General features: G+C 43.5%; 1 protein-coding gene across 1 annotated transcript in view; it reads right to left on the reverse strand.

The window, feature by feature from the left end:
- Positions 1-643: 643 nt before the first annotated feature.
- The window catches only part of DISC1 (DISC1 scaffold protein), a gene marked incomplete at both ends in the record, with an annotated part of 349,074 nt that continues 329,127 nt past the window's right edge, over positions 644-20,590 (reverse strand). Inside the window, 2 exons of the mRNA XM_082854973.1 lie at positions 644-781; positions 10,921-11,040. Of these exons, the coding sequence (XP_082711099.1) occupies positions 644-781; positions 10,921-11,040 (258 nt within the window). The remainder of the gene's footprint in view (positions 782-10,920; positions 11,041-20,590) is intronic.

The following is a 20,590-nucleotide window of genomic DNA, read 5'->3' on the forward strand; positions in this document are numbered from 1 at the left end:
TCCTGGAGAGACAGGCAGCGCCAGACAGGACAACCAGAGGGCTACACGTGATAGTCTGTCTCTTTAAAAAATATATATCGTTTGGAATTTTTCATCTTAATTCTTGTGAGATTATAGAGAATCACAGGGGAAATTAAGGTGAAAAGCTGTTAATTCCAGATTCTGGGGTTAATTAGCTCCCTTATATCATGTGCCTGTAGGAAGGTGTAATGGGTATGATAAGAGAGACATGTATGGTTTCTTTTTTATAAGTTCTTAAATCAGGAGATATTTTAATTGCATCAGAAAGCAAGATGGTACAGGAAAAGAGACGTCTTTCTAGCAGAAATCCCCCCAACTTCTGTCTAATGGGGGCTGAAATGGAAAGATTTTTCAAGTCCTGTGCAAGACGCTCCTGTTAATGACAGTAAAGGCGCCTCGGACCAACATTTATAAGGAAATCGGCAGTTCACTCCCCCTGCCTATTCCAATCTGCAGACCCCCTGATCTCAGGATCGGGAGAGCGCACCGCTCTTTTGCTGGGCGACATCCATCTCCGTAATTGTTTCGGGCACATTGGTTATGCAGAGGAGGTGGGAGAGGCCCCGCAGCACCCAGGGTGATGACGCAGTCACTCACCCTCCTTCCCCCATCCTGTGACGCCTCAGGCCGGTGCTTCCCGGACACCAGCTGTCCCACAGGAAGCTGCAGCCTCCCTCTCTCCCGCCTCCTTTGCTGGTTGGAGCTGCAGGATCATGGCCTGCAGAGTTTCCTTCACCATCTGGAGCTCCCTCTTGAGAGACTGTGCGCACGTTGTTAAGGAACACAGGCGAAGGTGACAGGCGGCCCTCTGCAGCCTCTCGGGGATCTGGTTAAGAGCCACATGCCTGCTGGAAGCAGATGGGCACTCCCCTCTAACTGCGGTTTCAAGTTCCTCCAAAGTGTAGGCATTAAATATTAATACCAACGCTACGCTTCTTTTAAGAGCAATTGCAATTTCTATGAGGCCTGAGGTCATTCACTATCTCAAGTAAGGTTTCCAAAAGGAAAAGGAAGAGTCAGCTCTTAGACGGAGACAGATGGCAAACTGGGACGCTCCACGGAATATGGTCAGTGTGACTGTATCCCTGCTCAGCCCCAGGCTGGGGGAGGGCAACTGTCACATGCAAATGCTCTAACAGTGGAAAGGGCAGAAGGCTGGAACTCAGAGCTCCAGGATTGGGGGCCACCATACAACCAGACTCCGCGCGATGAGCTACAGTCCCTATTGGTCATCCGCCAGCCTTGTCACCTTGTGCAAATCACTTTGAACCTCAGTTTTCACATGAAACAGTGACTTCTAAACCCCGTTAGGGTCTAATCTGCTGTCACGTGTTATTATACTCCCAGGTGCTTGTAAAATAGCCATTCGGGGCCTTGGAGATTTGATGGAGTGCAGGGAGCTTGCCTTTTCTGGGTTGGTTGGTTGGTTTTTCTTTAAATGGTTGGGTTTTTAGTTTCATAACCTGTAAAGTTTTTTCTCATATAAATAAAACAATCATAGAGAACTCAGTGAATAATTATATGGAATAAATAATATGCCCGCCATTCTCTTAAAAGATGAGCTCTCTTCTAGGGGTTTAAGCTGGGGAACATTTAACCAACAGTGATTTTCCTGTCTGTCCACAGTCAGGCCCCTCTGTTCTTTCCCTTTTGTACCAGAACAATCCTAAGATAAATACAGGATGAGTGATGGATTGAATTCTTTTAACTTAATAAGCAAACTAATTTAACTTCATCTAACAGGAACTAAGAGGAAACACAGAAATATGTTCACACCACTTAGACGCTGTTAAATCATCACAAGAGGTCAGACCACTTAAATATTACTAGATCCGATGTGGAGCAAACAGAAAGCTTTGGGAAAAGCAGTTTGCAGAAATCTTCCCACTCGCAGACTGTCCACACCTACTACAATGTGGTTTTACTTAAGTACAATGTCAATGCAATGTCAAGAGAAAGAGATACCTTTAGGTTACGACTATGGAAAGCTTTCTTTTTTCCTGTTTAAATAAGGAACTCCAAAGGATCCTGGGAATTATGCAAATGAACCTCACCTAAGCAAAAATGCTGAGCCACCCCGACAAGCCTCTGGCAGCTTTTCATCCTCTTGAATCCCCACCAGACTTCATCATTCATGTAATTTATATACACCTCCTGTGATGCTTCACTCCTTGCATTTGAACTGGAGGGGAATGAGGATGGGGTTGAGGAGATGGGCAAAAGGTGGGGCAAGAACCCAATACTTGCGTTTTCTTTTTTCTTTTTTAAAAGACTTCATTTTCCTGCATTTCTCTGAACAGCTCTACTAATCTTTAGTGAAAACACATATGACTTTATACAAGCGAGAGCGTAAGTGGTCCCAGACAGAACAAGCTGCAAAGGAATCACAAAGTTATGCTACATTTATAAAGAATAAGCATGGAGCTTAAGCAGTTTATGAATCTCGACAAACTCTCGAGACTTCATTACCTTTGATATGCAGCCTGGGACTACAGGCCCCGCTCTGTAATATGCTGAATGACGACCAAGGTTTTTAGAGAGAGAAACGGAACCAGACTGAACTGCTTCTTCAAGAACTCGTAAAATTTCTAGCACTGGCAGAACACACTGAAAACGTTTTTAAAAAGAGAGTGAGAGAAGCCACAAAAGAAAAAGACTAAGTTATATAACACATCAGCCCCTCAGACAACAGACAACAGTCTCCAGGGCCACAGGGAGGAGTGACAAGCAGAGGGATCTGAGGATGTGACCACCAGCTCTGGAACCTGGCTTTCATTGTCTCACTCATAAAATGCAGATTCCCATACCGTCTTCACAGGGCTAGGGTTAAAAGAAATATTTTTTTCTTGTGAGAGTATAGTGCCTTTTGTGAGATGAGATTTAAGGTTTATTTACTAAAATAGCAGAGGTTGTTCTGTCTAAGTAGGGCCAGACCTCAGAAATCCTGGGAACCTCCTTTAGAACCTATGGGGTAACAATCATCAAAATGATTAAAATCATGTTTTATTTACGAAATACTTCCCTCTAACCAACCTGCTTGTATGATTCCATACTACATGTGAGTTCCAAAACATTTTGAATGTGCTTATATGAAAGAGAGTCCGGGATAAAATGTGGAGTGAGGGGGGGAAAAGCAAGTTGTAGAACAATGTGTATGGAATGATCCTAATTTTGCAAAAACAAAAAGGAAAATAGGGATAAGCCATGTCTAGCTGGAAAAGCACCTTAGGAGGACACAGGGGTGGACTTCTCCTAGACATTGGTACTGGGAGGGGGATGGAGCCTTTTTTTTTTCATACTTCTGTAATATTCACAATGGAGATGCATCCTTTCATAGTTCAATCAATGTGTTTGTTCAAAAAGATACATGCATCCCAATGTTCATAGCAGCACCTTTCACAATAGCCAAGACATGAAAGCAACCTAAATGTCCATCCACAGAGGAATGGATAAAGAAGATGTGGTACATATATACAATGGAATATTACTCAGCCACAAAAAAAGAATGAAGTAATGCCATTTGCAGCAACGTGGATGGACCTAGAGATGATCAAACTAAGTGAAGTAAGTCAGACAGAGAAACACAAATATCATATGATATCACTTACATGTTGAAACTAAAAAAAATGATACAGATGAACTTATTTACAAACCAGAAACAGACTCACAGATATAGAAAACAAACGTATGGTTACCAAAGGGGAAGGGGGTGGGGGAGAGATAAATTAGGAATTTGGGAGTAACGTATACACACTACTATATATGAAATAGATTATCAGCAAGGACCTACTGTATAGCACAGGGAACTCTACTCAATATCTTGTAATAACCTACATGGGAAAAGAATCTGAAAAAGAATGTGTATATATATATATATATATATATATATATATATATATATCTGAATATATATACCTATGAATATATATCTGAATATATATATACGAATATATATCTGACTATATATATCAATCACTTTGCTGTACACCTGAAACTAACACATTGCAAATAAACTATACTTCATAAAAAGATAAATTAAAATTTTAAAAATAAAAAAGCAGAATAAGCATTTAGTGAAAATAATTTAGAAATATCTTAAGAGGAGTATCTTTTTATCACAACTCTTAAATATTAGGATAGGCTTAATTAATCTATTATTCTGATTCAGCAATTTTAAAAAGTTAAAAAAAAAAGAAAAGAAAAAACACTGGAAACATTTTCCCATCTAGCAGTTGGGAAAATAATCATGTAGATAGAGATCCTCACTCTTTCCTTCATTCGATCAAATACTCAAACATTTCACAGCTCCTACTGTGTGCTAAGAAATGTTCTAGACATGGGAAGTAGGGGAGTGAACAAAGCCACTGCCATCATGGGGCTTATGTGCCACTGAGTGAGAAGAAAATAAACACACAAGGGCATGCGGATAGATCGTGAGATGGGGCCATGGCAGGGTTTGGAGCCAGGGAGAGACGTAATCTCCCTGGCTGCTTTAATCGTCAGTAGATTAAAGGATGCGAGGGCAGAAGCCTGGAGATAAGAGGAGCATTTTGCAATAATTCGGGCCATAACCAGGTGGTGGCAGTGGAGGTGGTGAGAGATGGTCAGATTCTGGATGTTTTAAAGATGGCGCCAATGGCATATGTGACGGACTGGAGGTGAGATGTAAAGGAAGGAAAAGGCAGCAAGAATGACTCCCAGATTTTTTATCTAAGCAACGAACTGGAAAAATAGACTTGCAATTGATCAAGAAGAAGAAGACTGGGGCTTCCCTGGTGGCGCAGTGGTTGAGAGTCCGCCTGCCGATGCAGGGGACACGGGTTCGTGCCCCGGTCCGGGAAGATCCCACATGCCGCGGGGCGGCTGGGCCCGTGAGCCATGGCCACTGAGCCTGCGCATCCGGAGCCTGTGCTCCGAAACAGGAAAGGCCACAACAGTGAGAGGCCCACGTACAACAAAAAAAAAAAAAAAAAGAAGGAGAAGACTGGGAATGAGTCAGGGTTTGGGGGGTGGGAGTGGGGAGGAACTGGAGTTTGGACACGTGAAGTTGGAAAAGCCTATCTGTCAGCCAAGTGGAGATGCTGAGGAGGAAACAGACGTGAGTCTGAGGTTCAGAGAGAGGTCCAGGCTGCAGATGTGCACTTGGAGGTTATACTGAAAAAGATATCTTTACAAACATTTTTGCAACATTTTCTCACTGATTTATAGAAAGATAAACTAACCCACTGGATACATCTAACCAAAATCTTTTTTTTTTTTTTTTTTTTTTTGTGGTATGCGGGCCTCTCACTGTTGTGGCCTCTCCCGTTGCGGAGCACAGGCTCCGGACGCGCAGGCTCAGCGGCCATGGCTCACAGGCCCAGCCGCTCCGCGGCATGTGGGATCTTCCCGGACCGGGGCACGAACCCGCGTCCCCTGCATCGGCAGGTGGACTCCCAACCACTGCGCCACCAGGGAAGCCCCTGACCAAAATCTTAAGACTACTAGAGTTGGATTTTCTGATTGTTCCTCCAATAAGCTCATTGATTTTTGTCCAAGTGCTGAGGAAATAAAGTAAAACTCCAGTACTGGAAGTTATGTGTATAAGAGGTGCTCACTCCATCTAAGTGCGAGAATAGGTCTCAAAAGAATTAAATGATTCTTCGAACGTCTGCGCCCTAGAAACCTCTCTAGCTAAGTATGTGTATCATTCCTCTGTAACAGATATGCCACCAAACATCTGTGGCACCTAAGAAAATTGCACATTAATTACAACAGTGGCACAAGGATTAACATGCCAACATCTTTAAAAACACCTTTGAACCCAAGACCACCTTGGGATAGACTACACCTGAATTAGGCAAGAACATTACTTCTTTTTTTATCTCTTTTTTTAAAAATTAATTTTTATTGGAGTATAGTTGCTTTACAATGTTGTGTTAGTTTCTGCTGTACAGCAAAGTGCATCAGCCATACATATATCCCCACTTTCTTGGGTTTCCTTCCCATTTAGGTCACCACAGAGCCTTGAGTTCCCTGTGCTATACAGTAGGTTCTTACTAGTTATCTATCTGATACACAGTGTCTATGGTGTATATATGTCAATCCCAATCTCCCAGTTCATCCCACCCCTCGTCCCTTTGCCACCTTGGTAGCCATACGTTTGTTCTCTACGTCTGTGTCTCTATTCCTGCTTTGCAAATAAGATCATACTCTTGATAGTAAAATTGTGCAGACCGTGTTTGCAACGAGCAAGGAATAAGACAGCAAGGCATGTTTCACAGATGTCTTGCAGTGGTTACACAATACTGTCTTTTAGGGCAGCCATGTGCAAAGATCCTCAAATTCTCTAAAAGGGGTCTTTTGTTTATATATAGAAACAACTGAGTGATTTACTGCCAGTTGAGATGCCAAGCGATCATTTTAGTAGCTGGGTCAAAAGTAGGTTCACCTGCCCTGAACTAGTTTGCTTCCAAAAGAAACAATAGTATGTCCTTTGCAACAGTTACTCATTTGCTAAATTATTTCTTCATATCAGCAGTGATTCCTCAGTCCTGGGAATTTTCTTTCCTTCCCAAAGCCAAAGGTGAGGGACACAGTTGTTGAAGAGCAAAGAGGAAAGCCCCGCCTACATGCGACCTGCTTGCACAGGGGCCCTCCCTGTGGTGCCCAACTAGGGCTAAGCCAGTAGCGCCAGCCCGGTGCCCACACCCTCTCCTGGGCTCCCTCCTCTCCCCCCTGTGAGGCTCCAAGTCCTGCTCTTGCCATCCCACTCCCTTTGGTGGGAGCCAACGGGAAGAGCACCGCCCGCCATTTGCATATCAGCCCAGGGTACGCAGTGTTCAAACAGCAGCCTCTTAGGGTCTCAGTTTTCTCATCTGTGAAACTGTGGAGCTCCACGATGGTCACAATCCCTCTCGCAGCTCTTTAGCCCTAGAAGCAGACAGCATTTCCAAGGAGGCAGAGCAAGCCCCTCAAACTCCCCTTCCCTTTGTCTGTTGCAGCTGCACATCTGAAAGCTGAACCAGGCAAGGGTTCCTAAGGGGATGTGGTGTTTGTGCAAGTGCCTGGATGCATTTAGAGTATTTGCACGCCATCAAGCGCCACCAAAACTAATCGATTAGGCACCACGTGTTCCAAATAAACAGAAAGAACGGAATTCCAGGAGAGCTTCCTGGATGTGAATGCAAATAGAAACACAAACAGAATAAGTCTGTCCCTGTCTTATCTACGACTCAGAGGCGAGCAGCGCTGCCCTGGGGACTCCGAAAGATGCCCAGAGTCCAGATCCTAGGCGTCCTTCTTTCCTTTTGAAAGTATGTAGTAGAAGCTGAAAGAGAAAGGAAAAACTCCCTGCTAAAAAAATCCACTTAACCTAGATGGTTTTCAGTTCAAGCATTATAAACAGGGAGGAACCATTCCATACACTCAAAATGTTTTTCAACACCCAACTGCTAATTAGGATCCCAAATGACTGAAATTATACTAGAGAGTCAGACTAATGCCCCTGAAAATCCCGGCTTGAGTGGCAGTGAAGTCACACCTCCCATCCTCGCCTCAGACACCAGGCGTGAGTCACCTCTGCGACGCCAGCTCTTCCAATTAATGGTGCAGACGCTTCTCACATGCTCGCCCCCAGGTGGCTGACGGGCTGGGGGTGTTATTTGGCTACTTGTAATTCAGTGAGCCTGTCAGGATGATGAAGAGACACGGCCTGTCTTCTCCCCCTCCTCTGATCTGTCAATCCAGTGTCTTCTTCATAAAGGCGAGAGACTCCCAGCCAGTTGCCCGTGGCCTTGATGTTAAGTCAGGATACCCAGAGGATCTGTTGGGAAACTCAACCCCACTGCTGGCGACTGGTCCACCCTCTGCTGATGCCACACTACCAGGGCCTTATCACACGAAACGGTTTCTGCAAAGCTCCGTGCCTTCCACTCGGGGAATGAACATCTGGAGTGTCCAAGGCTTGAAGCTTCTGGACACAGACACTGATGGGGACGCACAGGAATCACGTTCACTCCGCAGCTTTTGAACAGGAGGCCCTGGCGGAGCCCTTAATGGAATCAGACAAAAATATTACACTTGCTGGGAAATTCTTTCCTGTTGCTGACGGCAAGCTGTTTCTTTCAACTGCACTCAGCTTTGTCTCTTTGATCAAGAATGGAAACACAAACCAGTCGGAGTGTGGCCAGAGGATTTCAGCGGCCTCTTGGAATCTCTAGATAAGTTCTCATTGGAAACGAGGGCTTTGGTTTGTGTAAGAAGCCTCCGCAGAGCCTTGTATATATGTCTTTCTAACTTAGGGCGCCGAGTCCACTTGAAACTAAGTGCTGCTTTGTTAGAACTCAAGGATACCTTCTGTGTATTTACTGTCCATCCGTGACGCAGAACGAAGCCACGGTTTCAGAGGAAAGTCTGCGTCGAAATCCGTATTGTGGTGTAGAGGTTATTTTTGCTGGGGGAATGATTTCAGTACCTAAAGCAGTGCTTCCCAACCCTGGTTTGACATGTCCCCTCTAGATCCTCACTTATCTCAGCACGGATCAGCAAAATTCTCAATAAACGTAACTTCACTAAACAACTTTTGTTATAGCTTAATATTTTTATAGTAACTGTATGTTCCACAGAACAGGCCTGTCCAGCTCCTTACAGGCATAGCTGCCTCCTGACTGGCCGTGAAGGACCATGGGGCTTGTGGCCGGATGCCTCTGCCCCCTCATCAGAAATGACCTTGGACCAGCCACGCAATCTCCAAGCCTCAGTTTTCTCAACTATCAAGTAGGAAGAATAATCCCTGTCTACGGCAGTTTTATTAGAATTAAATGACCATATAAGTCACTGTGTAGTTACCAATTAATTCTTTCAAGGATTTATTACAAAATGATTGAATCAACTTACCTTGAAACCTCATCTACAAACGGGATGTCTGAGCTTGTGACAGACACTGAGAATGGTTTTCTACCTAAAACCAAACACTTTACCACGTGTAAGAACTATATTAAACATATTTTCTGCATATAACCTCATTTAGCCCAAATGAAAACCTAGAGGTACATGTTATTATCTGACTTTACAGATGCTTCAGGAGGCTTTATCCACTCTCTGTGATTCCCACCGCTCCTGAATCTGGCTTGGACTGGCTGTGGGAAAACCAAAAGCATTTTTTTTAAAACATCTTTATTGGAGTATAATTGCTTTACAATGGTGTGTTAGTTTCTGCTTTATAACAAAGTGAATCATTTATACATATACATATATCCCCATATCTCTTCCCTCTTGCGTCTCCCTCCCTCCCTATCCCGCCCCTCTAGGTGGTCACAAAGCACCGAGCTGATCACCCTGTGCTAAAAGTATCTTATTTATACACAGCTCTGTCTCTTCTCTGCCTCTTCCCTACCACCCAACCCTGTTCAGGAGAAAACCCCATTCCCTAGAATCAAACTAACCTTCTGGAAAATTTCTAAACAAGAGACTAACACAGACCCTGACTGCAGCTCTCAGAACTGCTACCTGAGCCCACCACAAGCTGGAGGGATTTCCCACTGAGGAACAAGCCCACCTGCTAGACTGCAGCCAGGAACCGCTCTGTATGCACTGGCCGTCTGTAGGGCTTTGCTCCCAGGTACTCACAGCCGGTTACCTGCCCATCTGCTGGAGGTCGTGCCACCTTACAACTGCTCAATTCTGCGTGATCCATGGACGTGGAATAAACAAAAGTGCAGAACAAAAATGCTTCTACTGTTTCTTCGGCCAACTTTTTAATAAGAGCTTAAACACCAGTTTGTAAGGGGCAGGGAGTTACCAAAAACAGAACGTCTGCTTTAAAAAATCCACCTTGAGCCATGTGAAAATAATCACGGATTAAGTTGAAAAAATCTCCTGCTAAGTTTAACAAGCAAGGCAAAAGATTGAAGTTTGTAAGGAGGAAGGAAACGCAACATTGAATCTGTCATTAAACCGCGTATCTGAATACTTGTGATTAAGATTAATCCTTGACCATCCAAAGCTCCTTAAACATACACATACATTCACACACACACACACAGACTCCCGATAAAGCATGGTAAGAACGAGGATTCTGAAGAGTAAGACAGCGACGAGAAGCAAAGTCCAAAATAGCTACATTTCTCACAAATACAGCTAATAAAAGTCACACTACTGAACAGAAAGGATGAATGAATAGAGAAGTACTTTCATCTAGAGGAGTGTCGGCTTACGATTAAGTAACCGAAAAGATACAGAATGGGGCTGTATATGCCTTCATACGTCTTGCACCCACCCATCTGTCCTCGAAGGAACTAGGCAGGGACACACGGAACGCACGCACATATCTACATGTGATTCAGTGCTCCACCGGCTTGCACACCTAAGCCAGTAGATTCTTGTGCATCTCGGTCACTGGCAACCGGTTTTGATAAAGGTTATTTGCAGATGTGACAGGAAATGCACTGAATCTTGTACAAAGGAGTGATCCAAAGTCCTGTTACTTGTGACACTCTCCTCCCCGTTATACGGCAGAATTGTATGGAAAAGAAAACCAAAGATGGATTTGGGTTTCTCAGTATTCAGAAGGCCCCTGGAACACTGAGGCAGGCAGACCCATAACCACCTGAGCCCCACAAACCCAGCTTCACAGCCCCTGAAACTCCATTTTTCTTTGGCCTCGTCGTCTGCTTGTCTGAACTGCACTGCTAATTTTTAGCCGTCAGGTTTAATAATCAAAAATGCTGACTTACCAAACACTAGAGAGAAACATCGCATACTGAATAATCTCAGGGATCTGAGGTGTGTTGAACTCGAAATACCAGGAGTATCTATTCGTTTGCATCTGCTGAGGCACGGGGAAACGGTATAATTTTTTAAGACTTTCTTTTACAAAGTAACCTAACAGGTGCTTAATCTGCAGGAAAAAAAAAGGATATGAATGAGATCTTCATCGTGACTGTGGATTGCAGTGTGAAGTTGATCTTCTAAGTATAATAACTTCTTGCCAATGGCTTCACATTTTTCTCCAAGTTCTGCCGAAAGGACGTAAGATTCCTGGCCAGAGAAAAAGAAAAAGATCACTCATAAACTACAGATTTTTTCAGGGCTGCGAACACATCTGTGATTTATCCAATGGTCCACAAAGGGAAGACTCCCCTACAGAGCTGCACCAGCTCCTGCACCCCATTAGAATCATGCCGGAACCTCTGTCTCCCCTGGAGGTCGTTCTTGAGAATGACAATTGCAGGTTATTACCGAATGATCAGCTGTGTCTACATAGCTCCACAGTTGACCTCCCTCATCTGGTCATTTCAAAGACCTATTTCCAGTACATCAACCCCTAAAGTGGATTTATCAAAGGGGAAGCCTGGGTCTTCAAGCCACATCCATGGGCAAACTCACACTAAAATAGGAATGCTAACCAAAGAGGGACTGGGCAAGTCACGAGAGCAACTGAGCTGACCTGTGAGAACAAAGAGATGTTCCTCTAGGGGTACAGGAATAATAGGACACTGAACGTTGTTCGCATGCTGTCACAGTCCCTGAAAGCTAGAATATTGAGGAGACTTTAAATGCCACGAGGTGTGTGTTATATGTACAGCTGCTGCCACTGCCGGCGTAGGTATTGATTTTCCCTCTCCCTCACCAGAGTGTAAGCCCCATAAAAGCAGGAAGAATGAATGTCAAGCCCCGTAAGAGCCCAGGCAATGATGTCTTGCTAGCTGCTGGGTCCAGAGCTCCTGGCACAGTGTCAGACACATGGTAGCCACATGGCATTCATTTGTTCTATGAATGAGTAGCCAAGTCTGGGAGCTCCCTCCTTCTCAAGTGTTTCCCCTTCGTACTTGTATTCTACACATGAACCAGCAGAGAGCCCTCTTTATGTCACTTTCCTGTACAAAACCACCACATGGAGAACAGTATAGAGGTTCCTTTAAAAACTAAAAATAGAGTTACTGTATGATCCAGCAATCCCACTCCTGGGTACATATCTGGAGAAAACTCTAATTCGAAAAGAAACACACACCCCAATGTTCACAGCAGCACCATTCACAATAGCCAAGACATGGAAGCAACCTAGATGTCCATCCACAGAGGAATGGATAAAGAAGATGTGGTACATATATACAATAGAACCTTACTCAGCCATAAAAAAGAATGAAATAATGCCGTTTGCAGCTACATGGATGGACCTAGAGATGATCACACGAAGTGAAGTAAGTCAGACAGAGAAAGATAAATATCACAAGATATCACTTATATGTGGAATCTAAAATATGACATGAACTTATCTATGAAACAGAAACAGACTCACAGACATAGAAAACAAACATGGTTACCAAAGGCAAAAGGGAGGGGGAGATAAATTAGGAGTGTGCGATTAACATATACACACTACTATGTATAAAATAGATACACAACAAGGACCTACTGTATAGCACAGGGAACTATATTCAATGTCTTATAATAACCTATAATGGAAAATAATCTGAAAAAGAATATATATATGTGTGTGTGTATATATATCTGAATCACTTTGCTGCACACCTGAAACTAACACAACATTGTAAATTAACTATATTTCAATTTAGAAAAGCCACCGCAGAGCAGAGTCGGAACCCTGCCCTCCTACAACCTGGCGCTAGGCCCACACTTCATTCCGTGCCCTCTGTTCTCTTATGTAACACCAAACCTGTGCCACCTGGAACTGACCCCACTGCCTTCCGTCACATGAGTCTTCCTGCCTGTGCCCCTCCTCCAACTGTGTCTGAACCCCAGCGGTTCCTTCAAGGCCCCAAACAGTGCTTCCACCTGTAGCACAGATTCTGACATGCATTAGTTTCTCACACGTGATTGTAAACTCCCTGTGGGCAGGGCCTCAGGGTAATGCCTGGCATCTAGAGGGCCATGGAGTTTTAAAAGAAAAGAATAAACAATGTCAAGAGAATAAGGAAAGAAAAGAGAGAATCTTAGAATAAAGGCAAAGGAAAAAAGCAGCACTGTGCTTGGCGAGATAAGCCAGACAGAGAAAGACAAATATTGTATGATGTCACTTTTATGTGGAATCTAACAAAACTGAACTTGTAGAAACAGAGAGTAGAGCAGTGGTCGCCAGGGCCTGGGGGTAGGGGAGTTGCAGAAAGGATGTTAAGAGTATGAACTTGCAGCTAGAAGATGAGTAAATGCTGGAGACCTAACGCACAGCACAGTGCTTATAGTCAACGATACTGAATTACATACTTAAAAAATGCTAAGAGGGCGTCCCTGGTGGCGCAGTGGTTGAGAGTCCGCCTGCCGAGGCAGGGGACACGGGTTCGTGCCCCGGTCCAGGAAGATCCTACATGCCATGAAGCGGCTGGGCCCGTGAGCCATGGCCACTGAGCCTGCGCGTCTGGAGCCTGTGCTCCGCAACGGGAGGGGCCACAACAGTGAGAGGCCCGCGTACCGCAAAAAAAAAAAAAAAAAAAAAATGTTAAGAGACTAGATTTTTTTTTTTATTGGAGTATAATTGCTTTACAGTGTTGTGTTAGTTTCTGCCACACAGTGAAGTGAATCAGCCATACGCATACACACATCCCCTCCCTCTTGGACCTCCTTCCCCCGCCATCCCACCCAACTAGGCCATCACAGAGCACCAAGCTGAGCTCCCTGTGCTACACAGCAGGTTCCTACTAGCTATCTATTTTCCACATGGTAGCGTATTTATGTCAAACCTAATGTTCTCACTACAAAAAAGAAATGATAAGTATGTGTCGTGACAGAGGTGTTAGCTAAAGCTACAGTGGTCATCAATTGCAATATATAAATGTATCAAATCAACACGATGTACACCTTAACTTACACAGTGTTATATGTCAGTTATATCTCAATAAAAATATAATAAATAAACATGCAGCAAAAAGTGAGCTCAGAATTAAAAAGTAACCAAATGTAAAAAGTAATATTTTCCCATCTAATGGTGAAAGTCTTAGAAGGCATACTAAAAAGAATTTTGCATAGGAAAAACAATTAAGATAGATATTCAGATTAAACTGCAGAGTTACTACAAAAACTACAATTAATGCCCCGCAAAAGCAACAAAATCCCCAGGTGTGGTGATATTTAAAAAGTCCTCAGAGGCCATGAGTTACGTAATATTATAATTGGAGTCCAAGAATAACCATTTAACCCAGATATGTGATTTAACATTCACTATACCAACTCCAGAATGCCCTAAAGTTTATATCCCAAAGGGTCAACTACATCAGAAGAAAACAGCGCTGATTGGAACTACCCATAACTACCGTAAATACTGAAGAAGTCTAATAAGCTACAAAAAAATGTATGTACAAAAGAATTCTAGTGACAACAACATAAGATTTTGCAGACAAATGGACACAATTACACAAGAAGACATGTGAAGCGTACTTGAAGGTTTGTTTAGAACTGACCATAGCAGTGATGATGAGAAAACAGCAAATACATAAAAATCACATATACATATATATTTTACTGATCCTAAAAGTAGTAACATTATCATTCAAAGATGCAGAATTATGGAGTAGACAAATTACATGGAAGTTAAGACAATGGGCAATGAGTAACGCCACAGTCACGCATGAACTAAATGAGACATGAAGAAAGAGAACATCTGGAGAAAAATGATTGACAGCAGTGAAACCACAAGGCATACACGAAGGAAAAAAATACAGTGTTAGTGGGAAAATATATATGACTGAGAATACACTTAAAAGAGACAGAAAAGCATAGAAACAGAACGTGGAATCGAGGAATGTAAAACACTCTTCGATGGAATCAAATGATTCAATCCTTATCTTAAGGCTAAAACAAATAGAAATCTAAGCTGAATTAAATCCATTTAAAATATGTCTTTACATCTTCCTCCAAACACATAATCCCTGCCTATTTTCCTTTTAAAATTATGTACAAATTGATAGTGATTGTATGAATTCGGGAAAGTAATTTAAGACCATGTAGCAAAACTTTAACTGTTTATACTCTATGATCCAATATTCCCCTTTCTGGAATCTATCAAAAAGAAAATTTATATATATATAAATTTAAATAATTTTTACTAATCATTTTAAATAAATATAGAAAAATGTCTATCATATATGTTAAATAATAATTTATTATTATTTTAGTAATGCAAAAGTAATTGCATTGAGTACAAGAAAGAGGAAATAACATAAATGTCCAACGATAAAGGGGACAGTTAAAATAGGTCCTGGTATATTCAATTTGTATTTAGCCATTAAAACCATTTTAATACAAGAATATTTAATGATGAGGAAATACTCAAACAGGCAAAGCACTAAAACATTCACAATTATTTGAAGGGGCAGCATTATAGCACATTTTTCTTTTCTTTTCTATACGTTGTTGTATTTTCCACATCTCTGAAAAATAACAAAGAAAAAAGTTACTAAGAACACTAACTCAAGCCATAATGGAAAAGTATGGAAGAAATACAACTGAATATTTTTAAAAAACAATTTTGAAGATTAAAAAGCACAAGACATAGAAAACAAACCTATGGTTACCAAAGGAGAAGGTGGGATAAATTAGGAGTATGCAATTAACAGATACAAACTACTCTACATAAAACAGATAACCAACAAGGACCTACTGTAGAGCACAGGGAACTCTGCTAAATATCTTATAATAACCTATAATGGAAAATGTTTTATATATAACTGAATCATTTTGCTGTATACCTGAAACTAACACAACACTGTAAATCAACTATACCTCAACAAAAAAATAAAGACTAAAAAGCGCAAAGAGGCATAAGGAAACAAACTCAGCGAGATCAAGGTTCTCTGACAGTAACAGAAGATCTGATTGGCATCCTCTCGTAGGGCTGCTCCTCCAGGTTACAGAATCCCCATCAAGTTCCTGCACAAACCACTACGGACAGATCCTGATCCTGTATTGAAAGGATACTGAGTGTGACCTGGGTGAGTATTATTTGAGTGGTTTATGGCTTTACCATAATGCTCTCACAGGGAATCTTGGGAATGACATTAGTTTAAGACCTAAACTGAGAAGTGACAGCTGATGAGAGGGCAGATTTACATATTTTATCAATCTGATGAAAAATTCCACTCCATCCAAAGAAATCCCATCTGTCCACAGAGGGCAGGACTGGACCAGAGTCACAAGCATCAGGTGGACAAAGTTGTAGAGGTCCTGCCTGTGAACCCTACCCTGGAGCGGCCAGGCAGAGCTTCATTGTCCTTTCCATGCTGTGCCCAGGCATGGCGCAGTGTTGTCCAGCCACAGCAGTATGGCCTTCAGAACCTTTCCTCTCTGCTGTCAAGAGACAGTTTATTACTTCTCCCCCTTGAACACGGCTGGGCCTTTAAGGATCCTCCGATGAAAAGAACACGGTAGAGGTGACATGCCTGACTTCCAAGGCTAGATCATAATAGTTGATATGTCTCTCAGATCACTTGCCCTGGAACCCAGTCTCCATGTTGTGAGGAAGCCCAAGGAAGCCCAAGCCACCTGGGCAGGCCAGGTGTAGGCATCTGGTTGACAGCCCCAACCAAGGACCCAGCCAACAGCCACGTACGGGAGGAACTGAGCCTTCAGGCAATTCCAGGCGCCACCTTCAAGCTATCCAGCGAACACTCAGACATTACGGGGCAGACAGCCCTCCCCACGGATTCATGCCTATAATAAATGTTTTTTTTAAGTCACTGAGTTGGGGGTGATTTGTTATGCAGCCACAGTAGCTAAAACAGCACGATACATGGGTATACCCCACACAGGAGCCTGCCTGGATGGACAGGACCTTTGCAAATGCTAGCAGGAAGTACTCCCTCACCAGTCCCTAGACCCACCGGATCTTGAAGTTCACTAAAGTGCTAATGCTCTGACTTGTCTCAGGGTGGGCAGCCAGCTGAGAACTGTGGCTATGAGGCCGAGAAGTGCGAGAAAGAGATTTCAATGAGTGGCCACCGCTGTTGGTCACTGGTCCCCAGATCCCTGGCTCCTGGTCGAATGTGCAGGAGCAGATTCTGAACACCATATTTGCTTAGCATGTAACCAATGGGACCTTGCTTCCTTCTAGCTTTGGGGAAAATGACTCTTTAGTGGACACGGCACAGCAAAATGCTTCCATCACAAGAGGCAGAAGGGTAAGACACGAGTGAATTCCTGTCTCGGGATCTCACACCCCCCTTGGGGGCACACTCACTGCCTGGGATGAAGGATGAAATCGCTGCCCTATTTAAATGATTGCATCCTCCTGGGAATATGAGTCTGTGTGTGTGTGTGTGTGTGTGTGTGTGTGTGTGTGTGTGTGTGTGCTACAGTCACCCGGGATGGCAGGTCTCTTCAGGAAGCATAAAGCCTGTTACCACTGGTTTCTCTCTTGCTGTGAGAACACTTTTCTCAAGTGTGTCCTTTTAAGCCAGTGGGTTTTAGGCTCACTCTGCAGAGAACCCCCTGGCAGGAAAGCAGGGGCTTTACTGTCAATTCTACCCCAGTCTCTCATTTTATCCATATTATTTGTCTAAGCCAGAGTGGAAAGTTAAAAATAAAAAGGGAAATAGGAGCTATTGAAAGGCTTTTGTTTGCTTGTTTAACAGAAAGGAAACTTCTTTTCAAAAAACTTGTCCTTCAATAGATCTTCAGAAACAGCGGCATTTCTCTTTAAGCCAAAATAGTGACCTGTAAGTCAGGTGCACTGCTCTGGAGGCCCCAGCTTGGGATGTAACTGCAAGAAAGCGGAGCCCCTCATTTTCGTTCCCACCTGTTTCCCAGGACGTCGAACGCCAGCATTTACAAAGGGCACCTCAGTCAGGGCTGCTAAGAATGTCACGAGCCCGCCCCCGAACACCTTCACACCTAGAAGCAGAGGGAATCGGAGCTGGCGGGGGGCTAGGAACCTCAGCCCCATCTAGTTGAGTTCCCCCTTATACACACATTGAAGGCGTCTCCAAGAGTCCTGTGACTTGCTGAAGGTCACACAAGGGGACAGTGGTGGGTTGAGGTCCAAGATGCAGGTCTCCCCACATCTAGCCAGCTCTTTCTTCTGGATCTGACTTAGGGGGGGAAACACAGAAAGGGATCTGCGTTGGGCTGGCCCAGGGTGGGAATGAGGGGGCTACAAAGTGATGACAGAAAGAAATCAGAGAAGCAAACGGCGCCTGAAGATGTCTCTTCTCCTCCCTTTCCTCCCACAGAACTCTGCAAAGTCTGCTCTGATTCCCAGAAGGCTCACCCTCACCCAGTTAGGTGGTCCCTCCACGACTTGGATACACATCACCTAGAAGTGGCGATTATGGTAACCAGGACAACGTGGGATGCAGTGATGAGCGAGGGACCTTTGGTCCCCATGCCCATGAAACACAAGGCTGGAAGCAGAAGACAGCAGGGGAGTGTCACTTGGGAGGACCGTGAGTTTCTTCTTTCTGAATAAGAATATGACAGCTTTGCCCATCGTTCGCACTGCCTTGCTAGATTCCCAGTGAACATTCTCTGAACCACATCCAGTAGCTCTTCATGCACGGGGCTCTTCTCAGCGTGAAATTGGTAACGTTTGCTTTCACTTTATTATTTAATTAAATGTGGCAAAAAAAAAAAAACCCTACATCACTACATGACGGATACTTGAAAATGAAAATATCACCCACTACAAAGTCATTGGTATTCCTAGCTGAAATGGAGTTTTGTAGGATTTGCAATACCGAATGGACAAAGTACAGGTTGTTCGGCATTTCAAAGTGGCTTTGAAAACCCTCCAGTAATTCGTCCCATCAGGCAGTCTTTGCAGCCATTCAAATTATTATTTTTTCTTTCTATACATCCATTCCATCGTTTAGCCCTAGGAGTAACTATTTTCCCCGTGCGCCAGAATGAAAGAAGCAGTACCAGGAAAAAGGCCTCTTAAGGCGCCTGTCTTCCCTCCTCGGCCTGGCTAATGCTCCCTCTCTCTTCCCTCCAGGCAGGCTCCTGGATCCCTGAATCTCCTACCCTCAACTCCGGGCTAGGAGTGTTCCTCCAGCACCACGAACAGAACTTCTTCCGCACGTATATACCTGCCTGTCTCCCCAGCTACACGGTAGCAGAATGCGGTCCTGCCATCCCTGGAGCTCCAGTGCCACCTGCCTAGTTCTCAAAAGATGCTCAGGACACATTTGTCAAAGCAAGGAATGGAGAATTCTTTTTCGCCACGTCTCGAGGAAGCGATGCTGTTTCTCAGCCTGCCTTAGCCAAGGCCGCCTCTCACCAAGTGTGAAGAGCCTGGCAGAGACAGTAAGACCTCTCTGAACAGTTCCTTTCTCTGGAGGCAGCCAAGAGCAGCCTCGCCTGGGATAATTCCTTGCCTCTAGGGCAGCCGGCAGGTCCCAGGCGCCTGCCCCAGCCCTTCCGCACAAACACGCCTTTTATCGGCCTCAGGAAGAGCCCTAAATCTTCCATACCGTCCCTTCACACATGTCTGATTTGGTAGCCCTAACTCGGTCAGACAATATTTCAAAGAGAATTTGCTTAACTCACCTCATGATCAGAACCCGTAGACTTTTGAGCGTTTGGGCAGAAATTTTCAGCTGTGTTGAATTAGACCTGATGTCAAATTTCTGTCCTGCTCACCAAACTCGGGAAGCGTGATTTAAAAGAGAAAATAGGATTTCCCCTGTTGGGCAGGATTTTCTCATTAAAATGACTTTCTAAAAACATTTATCTAGAAAAGTCTATACTCAGATCCAAAAATGCATTCAGTTGCTACCCTGAGCAGATGCCTGCACACACTGGTGAAAACCACAGTCACAGACTCTGGGGCCAGGCTCAGCAAGGAGTTTTTTACTTAGTGATTTTCCCATAAACAAGACTATGCCCTTGCCTATGAAATTTGGAAAATATCAACATGGAAAGTTTTAAAACTGGAGGACATATTGAAGCTCCCTACCAAGGGTAGGGAATATATTATATTATAATAATAATTGTTTTGATAAGAACGAGTATCTGGTGAAAACATCTCACCTAGTTACATCCAGAGTGATAAGGAAATTATATATATATATATATATTTTTTCCCGAATAGAAAATGTATTTGGAATAGAAACTGTTTGGATTAAACTGCTAGTCAGGCAGGTACTGCTGTAGCTACCATGAAAAAGGTAGTAAAAGGCTACCACACCTAACAAAGCAACACTTTCAGAAATGTTATTCGTCAGCGGTGACCTGCCACACGTTTGAGCAGACTGGCTCCACCTTGGGTTAAGTCATTGGATCAAGAACACTGAAGTGGCTCGTGTTTTAAAATGTTGTCAAAAGTAGTTCTAAAGGCAGAAGCAGTACGATGTCTGGAATGACATCAAGTAGTAGAACGAGAAAAGCCTGATAACTGAAGTAAGAAGTCTTGCTATGATTTAAACATTAATCTGAGGAAATCAACAAGTACCCATCAGGTCTATATATCATGTGGGAAATGCACTGTGCTGGGTGCTGTGCTTAAGGAACCCGTCAGTACAGACGAATGGATAAACAAGATGTGGTACATACATACAATGGAGTATTACTCAGCCATGAAAAAGAATGAAATAAGGCCATTTGCAGCAACATGGATGGACCTAGAGACTGTCACACTAAG

This window comes from Leucopleurus acutus (assembly GCF_964270905.1).
Source record: "Leucopleurus acutus genome assembly, chromosome: 14".
Lineage (NCBI taxonomy): Eukaryota > Metazoa > Chordata > Mammalia > Artiodactyla > Delphinidae > Leucopleurus > Leucopleurus acutus.